Here is a 12131-nt window from a genome sequence, read left to right on the forward strand (position 1 = left end):
CTGGCCCAAAGCCCCGCAATCTGCGCTTGTCGAATTCGCCCGAAAAGATCCCTCGAACAACTGCTACGCGGCTGGTTTCATAAAGGGGGGACGATCCTCGCCTTGCGCTCCGGAATCCTTACATTCGAGTTCCAGCCAGATCCCTCTCTTCATCTCATTTACTTCCAGTTTCCCATCGCCCACCCATGGGGCTGACCAAGGCCCGTAGCGGCCACCGTAGGGGGCGTTGGCTGATACCAAAAAAATTCGAGGTAGGTGGGGGAGGGGCTAACGCTTGAGTGGGCCTTAAGACAAAACTGAGAATTCCATCACGCATTCAGAGGCAGAGTTTAAGGGCGAACTCTTTGCTGTACAGAGAATGGACCGTGCCTAAAGAGGCGGAGCCTAATGATGAAGCCGGGCGGAGATTGGGCTGAGGACGGTGTACGCGCGAGGATTGGGCAGAGTGCTTCAGGGCGTGGCTTGAGGGGGCTGTGCCGTGTCGGAAGTCAAAGGTCAGTAAATAGTGGTGATGTCATGCAGGCAAGATGGCGGAAGGGTGAGCTTGCTTTCTAGCTCTCTGGCTTTGAGGCCTGAATTCTCCCAGGGTTGGGGTGCGAGGCCAGCGTCCCCGTGGGGGACAGGAGCCCAGCATTGCGATGGACGGAGATGAGAAGGCGGGGTGGAGTTGCAGTGCGAGGGGATGGGGAAGCAGCCTGCGAAACCTCCGCCCGATCTGAGGGTGTAACTGAGACCCGATCGTTGCACGGGCAAGGGTTGCACTGCAGGGCTGCCAGATATGTCTGTCTTCTACAGGGAGGACGTGGGATGGTGGCGGAGCTGGCTGCAGCAGAGCTACCAGGCAGTCAAGGAAAAGGTAAGCCCGAGTGGCGCCCTTCAGCCAGAAGGCCCCGCGCCGCCCGATTTCAACTTAGTCGGAGCGGCTCCGCCCGACCTGTTTGGGTGCCGGGCCTCAAGGATGAGAAGGACTCTGATCCAGTTTTTAGCCCCTTTCGGTCTACTGAAGGACAGACCCTGCCTCAGACCAGTGTGACACTAGCCGTAGTGAAATAAAGATTGTTTTAAAGGCTGAAGGGTCCCTTTTTTAGGAATCCATAGGAAGGAACAGTTTATTCCAGATGGGGAAATGAACAACTTCTAAAAGAGAGAACATTTGATGTAGGCCTTGAAGGTAAAGGATTCCAGCAATAGAAACTCACTGCTATAGTCATTTATATATTAGTGTCAATTCCACAGCCAGCGCTGTCTGACAGGTCTTGAGGATACTGACGTTAGCCAAGCAGATGCAACCCTGGACCTCATGAGGCTCACAGTCTGGTGGGGAGAGGGCAGTCCCTGTGGGATGAGTGAGAGTTAGCACTGCAACTCTCAGTGAAAAACGCCATTTGGTTCATTTCATGCTAGTCTGTCAAAACAAACGCAAATGAATTCTGGAAAAAGCTAATTACTATTTACCTCAAGCAATTGGGGCGACTCCTGCTTCAGGGCAGACTCCAGGAGATGTCTGGCATCAAATCAGCCTTCTACTCTGGAAGCCTTTTTATCCTCCCCTGGCCTGTCTACTCTCAGCAAATTTGAGAATGTCCTGAGCTGTTTTGTGTTTTGTTGAAAACCAAGAATAGAAGAGAGCCCTAAATAGCTTGCTTCCTGTTGATAAATCTACTGAGAATCTGACATTCATTTAGCAAATGTGTCTGAAGACCTCCTGGGTGTTTCCCTCAAAGTTGGTCTGTCATAACTCATAAAAAATAGGTAATTATTCTTCCATCTTTGTTCTTGGAGAACTCTGATTTGAAAGCGGGGTATGTGGGGATTGGGGGTGGAATGAGTGTTGTTCTGCCTTTAACAATTACTCTTTTGTAAGGAAAAGACTTAATTTCCCTCTCTAAGCTACTTACTCTTATATAAATCTGGGCAAGTTATTTAATCTCTCTAGGCCTTAGTTTCTCATCTTTAAGATGGGAATACTTATATACTGCTCACAAAAATTAGGGGATATTTCAAAATGAATATGAAGCGATTAAAAAAAGCATTTGATTGTTTATTAAACAAGAACAGAAAAAAGCAAACGACATGTCAAAGAAAGTTGTTCAATTATGCAAATGAGACAAAATTTTATTTCATTGGTGAAAATGCACTACACAAAAGGCTGAAACTACTGGAGTATCTGCATGTTCCCTGATCCCCTAATTTTTGTAAGCAGTGTACTCGATAGGATTCATGTGAGGATTAGATGATAATATATGTAAAGCGCTAAGAATACCTAGCACAAAATAACTATGATATAAGTGTTGGCTGTTTTTATTAAGTGCTGAGAGTGATGGGGAAGCCTCTTAAATACCACCAGTCCATTTTTCCTTCCTTCCTCCCTTCCTCCCTTCCTCCCTTCCTCCCTTCCATCCTTCCATCTATCTTGGCTCCACTTGGACCACTCAATTCCCAGCAGCCTCAATTCTCTTGTACCCCATAGCATACATTGCCCCAAAGACTGCATGCAGCTCTGAGGTGCTATAATCTACCTTCCTCTGCTCCTTAATTCTTCTTATAGTTTGTATGTGTGAGAGAGAGAGAGAGCACATGCTTGCCCACAGACACTGGTAGAGAAAGTCACATTGTTCTTTGGCCCTACCACAGATTCCCCAACCTCATTTGGGCCTGAGCACTTCCCAGCAAGCTTCTTCAGTCTTTAATTTACTTCTCCTCCCCTTGCCTTCAGAAACTTTCCTCAAACCTAACTCTTCCCTCAAGTCCCCTCTTCAGCCATTTCCCCTTTTATTTCAAGGAGACAACCTTTGCTCCTACTTTTCAAAATTTGAGGTCAACAGCATGATTTCTCTTAATTCCCTCCCCATCCCTGAATCCACCACATATGAACTTATCTATACACATACTCGGCTTCATCTTGCACTTGCCAAATCCAGAGGGTGGTTTCAGCCCTTATCTTGCTGCACCTTACTTGCTGCATTTGACACTGGTGATCACTCCCTCTTTCTTGAAACTCTACTCCCTTGGCTTTGATGACATGATTCTTAGTTCTCCACACACTTCCCCAAGCTTTCTTTACAATTTTCAGGGTTCCTCTTCCTCTGCTTGCCTCTTTTTTTTTTTTTTAATTTTTTTTTTTTATTTATTTTTACAGAGACAGAGAGTCAGAGAGAGAAATAGATAGGGACAGACAGGAATGGAGAGAGACCAGAAGCATCAATCATTAGTTTTTCTTGCGACACCTTAGTGTTCATTAATTGCTTTCTCATATGTGCCTTGACCGGGGCCTTCAGCAGATTGAGTAACACCTTGCTCGAGCCAGCGACCTTGGGTCCAAGCTGGTGAGCTTTGCTCAAACCAGATGAGCCCGCACTCAAGCTGGAGACTCAGGGTCTCAAACCTGGGTCCTCCACATCCCAGTCCGTCGCTCTATCCACTGTGCCACCGCCTGGTCAGGCCCTCTGCTTGCCTCTTAAACGTGTGATGTTTAAGGGACCTTGTCCTCAGCCGAATTCTGTTTATAAACTCTCCTGGATGACCTCCATTTTCATGTTAGGGTGACTCAGTCCTTTTCTGTAGCTTTAGCATTTGGGACTAGCTTCCTCTGGACAACTACTACAAATGTTCCACAGTCATTGCTGATTGTACGTGACCAGAGTCATTGTCATCATCTTTTCTCTAAACCTGTTCCTCTTCAGCACTTTCTCCCTCAGTTGGCAGCACTGCATCTACCCTAGTCATCTCATTTAGCAGCCAGTGGCTTTTCCTTGTCCTCAGTTACTACATCTATTTAATTACCAAATCCATCTTTTTTGCATAATATTTCTTTTCTTTCCTTTTTTTAGTGAGAGGGACAGACAGGACAGACAGGAAGGGAGAGAGATGAGAAGCATCATCAACTCATAGTTGTGGCACCTTAGTTGTTCATTGACTGCTTTCTCATATGTGCCTTGACTGGGTTCCAATCGAGCTAGTGACCCCTTGCTCAAGCCAGTGATCTTGTGCTCAAGCCACTGACCTTTCGGCTCAAGCCAGCAACCATGGGGTCATGGATATGATCCCACGCTCAAGCCAGCAACCCCACGCTCAAGCTGATGAGACCACGCTCAGGCCAGGTGAGCCTACACTAAAGCCGGCAACCTTGGGTTTTCAAACCTGGGTCCTCAGTGTCCCAGTCCAACGCTCCATCCATTGCACTACCACCTGGTCAGGCTGCCTGATATTTCTTGAACCAGTCCCATCCTCACCAACACTTTCCTTATTCTTATGTTGTTGTTTTTCTGGACTATTGCAACAGCCTCTTGACCTTTTCTTAGTTAAATGCCACTTCCTTGGAGAAGCTTCTGATGCCACCTCAGACTAGGTTGGCTCCCGTGCTTCATGTTCTAAGCACCCTGCACATTTTAGCGTTTCTCATACTTTAGACTTTAGACAGGAGTTAGCCTGGTGGGAGGGCTCACTCATTTTGTTTGTTCTCTTCTTTGCTTTAAAGAGTTAGAACTATGTGTCAAAGAGAGAAATAATGTGTTCAGACACCCTGATGTGGGGAAGAAGCTAGAGCATTTGAGAAACGTGAAGAAGGCCAGTTGGAGTTCAGTGAGGGGCACAATGGTAGGGAATTAGAGTCTGCCAGCGGCAAGACTATATGGGCTTTGTAAGTGAGAGTAAAGATTTTATACTTGCTCATAGGATACTGTGTAACCATCAAAGAATGTACATAGTCTGGGCTGACTTACACAGCTCCCTGGTATCAGGAAGGGAATGTAATAAGAGTAACTGATGCAACCTGGTAGGAGTCCAGGTTGGCCTGGACTAAGGTGGTGGCAGTGTGGATGGAGAGAAAGAATCAACGGCCCCACTACCCCAATTTAGGTAGTCCTTAGTCTGATATGGAGGCTTAGTGCCCACCCCAAGAGCTGCTGCTGGCTGAAAAATGACATTCTCCCACTCAGAGAGACTTCCAGGGCTAATGAAAACTAAGTAGACCCCTCCCCAAAGAAAAGACCACCAGAATACTCAAAACATGCTAAAATATTGCAGGTGACTGTCCTTGTGTAAAATGAGAAGGCTTGCAGATGAGTACAAAGGTTGTCCAGGAAGGTATCCTTGAGTGGGTGAGGATGAAGCAAGACCAGGCAAGATATAGACAAGCCTTGGCTGGATTGCTCAGCTGGTTAGAGCACCGTCCAGATAGGCCAAGGTTGTGGATTCTGTCCCCACTCAGAGCATAAAGAATCAACCAATGAAGTACAAATAAGTAAAACAACAAATTGATGTTTTTCCCTCTCTCTTCCTTTCTAAAAATCAACAAGTAAAAAAAAAAGACTTAGACAAGAGCTGAGAGCCTGCTGTCTCAAGTTGGTTCTGAGTGCAGGGGGTAGGAAGTAGATTGGTCTAACAGAAGCAATGATCAGTTCTACCCAAAGGAGCTCTGTGAATGAATGTTAGGGCCAAGAAAGCCTCAAAGAGAATCCAGTGAAGTATTTCTGCTAACACCCCCATTGTTGTATATAAAAATCAACCTTTTTATGGGCATTAAATTGTCAAGACTTACTCATAAAAGCTTTCTAAACTATTGTTATTAATGTGACATGTCTTTTAAACCTTTCAGACAAATAATTTCACACACTGCCTCATTTCAATGGAATTTTCCTGTAAAAAAAAAAAAGTAAAAATAGAAACACTCCTTTGATCGAAAATCACATACTTTTTCTTCATGTTATTTGAAAGAAATGCTGTGTCTTAAATCATATCAAAGCAGTGCAACAAAATCTATTTTGTTTTCAGATATGTGTCCTATCACTTCTTGGCCTTTTGGCTAAGACCAAGTGTAGACTGTGTCTCCTCCCCCAGTCCGCTCTTGAGAACCACTGATCTAGACCCCCTCCTTAATTTTACAAGAGACAGCCAGGACTGGATACTGGATGTAAGTTCCTTATGGCTGCATAGCTTATAAATGTCAGGGCTGCCCTGGCCAGAGCTCAGTTGGTTAAGAGCATCATCCCAAAGCACAGAGGTTGCCGGTTTGATCCCTGGTCAGGGCACATACAGAAAGAGATTGATGTTCCTGTCTCTCTCTCTCTTTCCCTCTCTCCCTCTCCCCCTGCCTCTCTCACTAAAATCAATAAAAATTAAAAAAATGTCTGGGCTGATAACACAGTTTCTGTTCTCAGAGCAGCAGGAAGTTCTTTTTCTGTGTTGTCAGATATCAGGTCATGGATTTGGGACAAGTGAGCATTGTTTCTGAGCCCAGGCTTCCCATGTCACTTGAGTTTTCCATGTGTCTTTCTGGTGCCGAGAAGCACAGGGAACAGGAACAAAGAGGGGGGGAGCCAGCCGCCTCTGTCATCCCTCTCTGTCTTCCCGTAGTCCTCCGAAGCCTTGGAGTTCATGAAGCGGGACCTGACAGAGTTCACCCAGGTGGTGCAGCATGACACGGCCTGCACCATTGCAGCCACAGCCAGCGTGGTCAAGGAGAAGCTGGCTGTGAGTACAACCTGTGTCCTCCAATGACTCCCTCACAGCCTGACCTGCTCTGGACCATGCTGGGGGCTCCCCACCTTTCTCATGTTGTTGTTTTTTAATGTGATTGTTTTTCCTTATACGCTCCCATTTTGAAAGAATTGTGACTGTCAAGCAAAGAACTACCTGTATGTACTAAGTCATAGTAAGCTTTCCCACTTCTACATTGTCTTAGCAAATGTTTTCCTGTTGTCAAAGTCATTCATTGTAGACAATTTAGAAAATGCAGGTAAGTAAAAGGAAAAAAGAGAAAGAAAGGCCTAGAAACACCCATAATTCCATCTCCCAGAGGTAACTACTGTTACTATGTGAGGATCAACTGAAGACCATGTTTTGTAACCTACTTTTTGACTTAGTCATTGCAGACCTTGTTCTGCAACATCATAAATGGCCTGGTGTTCTACTATGTAGATTTAACCAGTTCCTAGTTTCCTATTTCAGTTTTTCTCAGTGGTGTAAACAGAACTATCAGGAACATTCTAATTGCTAAATCTTTGCCTTTAATATTTTCTTTAGAACAAAATATTGGAAGGAATCATAGGATAAATATAGTTTTAGACCTTTTAATATCTATTGCAAAACTACCCTCCAGAAAGGTGTGCCAACTTATATTCTTACTGGCCACGTTTTTATTAATCAGAGATGTGCAGTGGAATCCTCTTGTGAAATAGGAGTTTGATTCTGAAGTCAGTATGCAAGTGAAAATTATGTGTAGTCAGAGATACCCCTGCGAGTCTCTAGTTTCTGATAAAGTACAGTATTCTGGTATTCTATTACAGTATTTCCTTTTGTATTGGGACAGATTTCAGTTTCTTCATTTGTTCACCAGCTGAGTCAGTTGTCTTGTGGCTAGAGGCCCTGTTATGAAAAACATATTTTGGAGTTTTTTTAGCCAACTTGTTTAGTTGATATTGTAAATACTGTCTGCCTGCTAACCACAGTTACTGATTGACATGCTGACAAGTGGCAATCCTGCTGAACTGTGATAAGTCCAGCCAGTAGCAGAGACGGCACTTGTTTCTTTCATTTGTTTATTCCTTTTTTTCATTCAACACCTTTGAGTTTTCATCTGTGCTAACATGTGCCAGGCACTGTGACAGGCTCTGGGCTTACGATGCCTGGGCAGCCTAATTAGGAATAAATATTATAGTTTTCCATGAGGTCTTTTGTACTTTAGAGCCTGACCCTGTCTCTCAGCATCCCATCCCTGTTCACCCGAGAGCATTCTGACCAGTGTGGCTCAAGCTTGGTGTCCCATTTGTCCTTTTTGTGAGGCCCATACATCGGCCCTCAGCCGGTCCAGGTCTTTCTCTCGGCAAGACTATCTGTTCTGATCCTGTCCATATTACCCCAACTTTTGTACAAAATATTTTCCTTCCTGAACAATCATGATGATGAAATTGTGATATTATAATATTGCTATATATATATATATATATATATATATATTTTTTTTTTTTTTTTTTTTTTTTTTTTTTACAGAGACAGAGAGAGTCAGATAGACAGACAGGAACAGAGAGATGAGAAGCATCAATCATTAGTTTCTCGTTGCGCGTTGCGACTCCTTAGTTGTTCATTGATTGCTTTCTCATATGTGCCTTGACCACGGGCCTTCAGCAGACTGAGTAACCCCTTGCTGGAGCCAGTGACCCTGGGTCAAAGCTGGTGAGATTTTTTTTTTTGCTCAAGCCAGATGAGCCCGCGCTCAAGTTGGCGACCTCGGGGTCTCGAACCTGGATCCTTCCACATCCCAGTCCAACGCTCTATCCACTGCGCCACCGCCTGGTTAGGCATTGCTATGTATTAAATGTTTGCTATGTGCCAGGCATTGTACATGCCTTATCTCTTTTAATCTTCACAATAGCCCTCTGAAGGAAATATATTTAACTGCATTTTACTGATAAGGAAACAGAGATACAAGGATAGTTTAGGTCTCATAATCAACATGTAGCAGAGCTGGGATTCAGATTCAAGTTTGACTCCACAGCTAATACTTTTCTCATCACTCTACCCATAGGTCTTCTACCCCACTGACTGTCTATGACATGACTTTGCTCAGTCTGGCTGGCCTTGAAATTTTGATAAAACAGTCATTCAGGGAGCTCTGCTCTGACCTTCAGAGGGCTTCTGTAGCCCTATTCTGCATCCCAGTCTGGGGAATGGAAACTCTGCTGCCTTTCTCCTTCTCCAGCCCCAGAGATAGCGTGAGAGGTTGTGAGACTTCCCTGGTTCCCAAATACAAAGTACACTTTTGTCCCTGATACTCTAACCCTCCATACCCTGTACCCCAGGTTGTTGTAGCCTGCTCCTGGGTCATTTGCTTCCTTTGTTGGCTTCTCTTTGCAGACCGAAGGCTCCTCGGGGGCAACAGAGAGAGTGAAGAAGGGTTTGTCTGACTTCCTAGGGGTGATCTCTGACACCTTTGCTCCCTCACCAGACAAAACCATCGACTGCGACGTCATCACCCTGATGGGCACGCCCTCTGGCACAGCTGAGCCCTATGATGGCACCAAGGTATTCACCAGTGGCCACCCCTGCAGTTGTCTAGCAGCACTGGCCCTAGCCTCCCACATGTACTCACAAAAGCAACACATGTTCAGGCTAAAAAAACAACTATATGGATATACCATAACTGAATTGGAAAACACTGATAAGACAAAAGCTAGTTATTTCTAAACCATAATCCCATCATGGAAAAAAGAACCACTGATTTTTTGGGGGTTGGAGGAGAAATGAGAAGTTTTACTTCATAGTTGCATCACCTTAGTTTATTGCTTGCTTGCTTCTTTTTGTGTATGTGTGTGTATTTTTCTGAAGCTGGAAACGGGGAAAGACAGTCAGACAGACTCCCGCATGTGCCCCACCGGGATCCACCCGGCACGCCCACCAGGGGCGACGCTCTGCCCACCAGAGGGCGATGCTCTGCCCCTCCGGGGCATCGCTCTGCTGTGACCAGAGCCACTCTAGCTCCTGGGGCAGAGGCCAAGGAGCCATCCCCAGCGCCTGGGCCATCTTTGCTCCTATGGAGCCTTGGCTGCGGGAGGGGAAGAGAGAGACAGAGAGGAAGGGGGGGGGTGGAGAAGCAAATGGGCGCTTTTCCTATGTGCCCTGGCCGGGAATCAAACCTGGGTCCCCTGCACACCAGGCCGACGCTCTACCGCTGAGCCAACCGGCCAGGGCGCTTGCTTGCTTCTTATACGTGCCTTGACCAGGGGGCTCTAGCCAAGCCAGTGACCCCTTGCTCAAGCCAGCAACATTGGGCTCAAGCCAGTGGCCTTTGGGCTTCAAGCCAGCGATCTTGGGATAATGTTGATTCCGTGATCAAGCCAGCAACCCTACACATAAACTGGAGGACCTGTGCTCAAGCCGGATGAGCCCTCACTCAAGCTGATGACTTCAAGGTTTCGAACCTGGGACCTCAGCGTTCCAGGTTGATACTCTGTCCACTATGCCACCACCAAACAGGCATACCACTGATTTGTTGTCAGTGTGTAGCCTTCTGTTTCTTTTTGTTTACAAACATGGTGGGGGGTTTTCTTTTAAAAAATTTACAATAAATCTAGCACCTTTTCTAATCACCATCATTTTTAATGTCCTGAACTTTTTGCAAGCGAATATAGCATAATTTATTTAGTCATTTCACTGTGTTGCACATTTGGAGTCCTTTCAGCATTAAATTGTATCAAGGAATGCTGCCGGGGGCATCTTTACAGGCATGATGGCCGCATTTGGATTCCTTAAGATTAATTTCCAATAGGAATACATGTATGTGGGGACAATGTCTACATTTCTGCTGCATTTTATTTTCTCATCGTTACTTTTTGGATTTCATGGAATGTTTTCTTCTAAATTCACAGTGTCATGTCATAGCAATTTGGCTTCCTTTGTAGCATTTTACCACATTGAATTTCCATTACAAACATACTGATTTTTCAAGTGTGTTTTTGGCACTAATTCTGACACCACCATTTAGTGAGCATTTGAGTGGAATTGTGAATTTTTAAAATGGTAACAGTGAATCACCAAAACCACTTGTTGAAGTTCCGGCGCTGCAGGTGCGTCCGCGCTTCCCAGGGTACTGAGGGAGAAAGACGGGCTTCCTGTTCACCGGCTAACTTTTGACACTTCCTGTGGCCTTAATTGGAAAACAGGTTTATAGTTCACTTGGCAGAGGGCTATGAAATTAAATTCTTAATAAATGGTTTTAATTTGGGGAAGTTACATTATTTCAAAACTTGCCCAGGCCTGACCTGTAGTGGCGCAGTGGATAAAGCATCAACCTGGAAATGCTGAGGTCGCTGGTTCGAAACCCTGGGCTTGCCTGGTCAAGGCACATATGGAAGTTGATGCTTCCTGCTCCTCCCCCTTCTCTCTCTCTCTCTCTCCTCTCTCTCTCTCCTTTCTAAAATGAATAAAAAATTTAAAAAAAAACTTGCCCATAAATTTGGACTTTTAATATTTTTTTGCATTATCATTTTTCATATTTCATACAATTCAAAAGCATTTTATACATGTAATTTTGTTGCCTGTTTGCACTGTATTAATTCGTAGGGGTGGAATAATGGATGAAAAATCTTTTTTTGGCCTGACTGGTGGTGGAGCAGTGGATAGAGCATTGACCTGGGATACTGAGGTCCCAGGTTCGAAACCAAAGGTCGCCTGCTTGAGCACGGGCTCCTCTAGCCAGAGTGCAGGCTCAGCCAGCTTGAGTGCAGGGTTGCTGGCTTGAGCATGGGATCATCATCATGATCCTATGGTTGCTGGCTTGAGCCCAAGGTCACAGCTTGAGCAAGGGGTCACTGGTTCAACTGAAGCTCCCAGTCAAGGCACACATGGAAGCAAGCAGTGAACAACTGAAGTGCCACAACTATGAGTTAATGCCTCTCATCACTCATCCCCCCCCTAAAAACATTCTTTTTCTCGGAGCCTGGTTTTGGACTCCTGGCCCAGCATCCCACTCTCTAGCCACAGTATTAATTGACAGGTGCCCTGTGGGTGTGGCAGCCAACAGGGGAGAAGCTGGGCTGTGGTGATTGGATACTCTGGTAGAGAGAGGTTGCTTTTTTTGCCCAGCATCTCAGAATTTATGTTCTCTTTATTGTTTTTCTTTTTCTTTTTTTCACGACTCGAGTCAGTGAAAGGGAAACTTCATTGAGGCCCCAGGGCCATGGGGTACAGGCCTGAGGAGGTGGTGGAGGGGCCTTGTTTAACTCTTGGGACACAAGTTGGTATGGCCACACTTCTTGAAGCAGTTGACAGCCCGGGGGTACAGGCGGGCCTCACACGCATGGCAGACCATCTTGTCGCAGTTGCGCTGCACGAGCTGCCGAAGGGAGAGCTCAGTGATGCCCCGCAGCTGAGGTACCAAGTGCAAGGCGGCCTCTCTGAATACTGTAGTCTGAGAAAGTGTGGCCGTCCTCCAGCTGTGTGCCTGCAAAAGTACATACTGCTAGGGGGCAGGATGCCCTACGTGTCTTGGATTTTAGCTTTGACATTGTCAGTAGTGCCACTGGGCTCAACCTCGAGATGACACTACTGACACTACTGATGAGGGGGTGATGATCCTGCCAGTCAGGGTCCTCACAGAGATCTGCATCTCTTCGTCTGCTGGTGGGGGGGGGGGG

At 45.8% G+C, this 12131-nt stretch overlaps 1 protein-coding gene and 1 pseudogene across 2 annotated transcripts in view; one reads left to right on the plus strand and one right to left on the minus strand.

Moving 5' to 3' along the window:
• Window positions 1–374: 374 nt before the first annotated feature.
• The window catches only part of BSDC1 (BSD domain containing 1), a 30029-nt gene continuing 18272 nt past the window's right edge, over window positions 375–12131 (plus strand). The window contains exons 1-4 of one of the 2 annotated variants that reach the window (XM_066269783.1): window positions 375–494; window positions 796–856; window positions 6355–6471; window positions 8854–9021. In XM_066269783.1, coding sequence (XP_066125880.1) covers window positions 388–494; window positions 796–856; window positions 6355–6471; window positions 8854–9021 — 453 coding nt within the window. In that variant the 5' untranslated portion in view covers window positions 375–387. The other variant, XM_066269784.1, reaches the window with a different exon arrangement.
• LOC136328767 (ubiquitin-ribosomal protein eL40 fusion protein-like) lies at window positions 11714–12103 on the minus strand (annotated as a pseudogene).

Source organism: Saccopteryx bilineata, chromosome 3 (assembly GCF_036850765.1).
Source record: "Saccopteryx bilineata isolate mSacBil1 chromosome 3, mSacBil1_pri_phased_curated, whole genome shotgun sequence".
In the NCBI taxonomy this organism is placed as follows: domain Eukaryota; kingdom Metazoa; phylum Chordata; class Mammalia; order Chiroptera; family Emballonuridae; genus Saccopteryx; species Saccopteryx bilineata.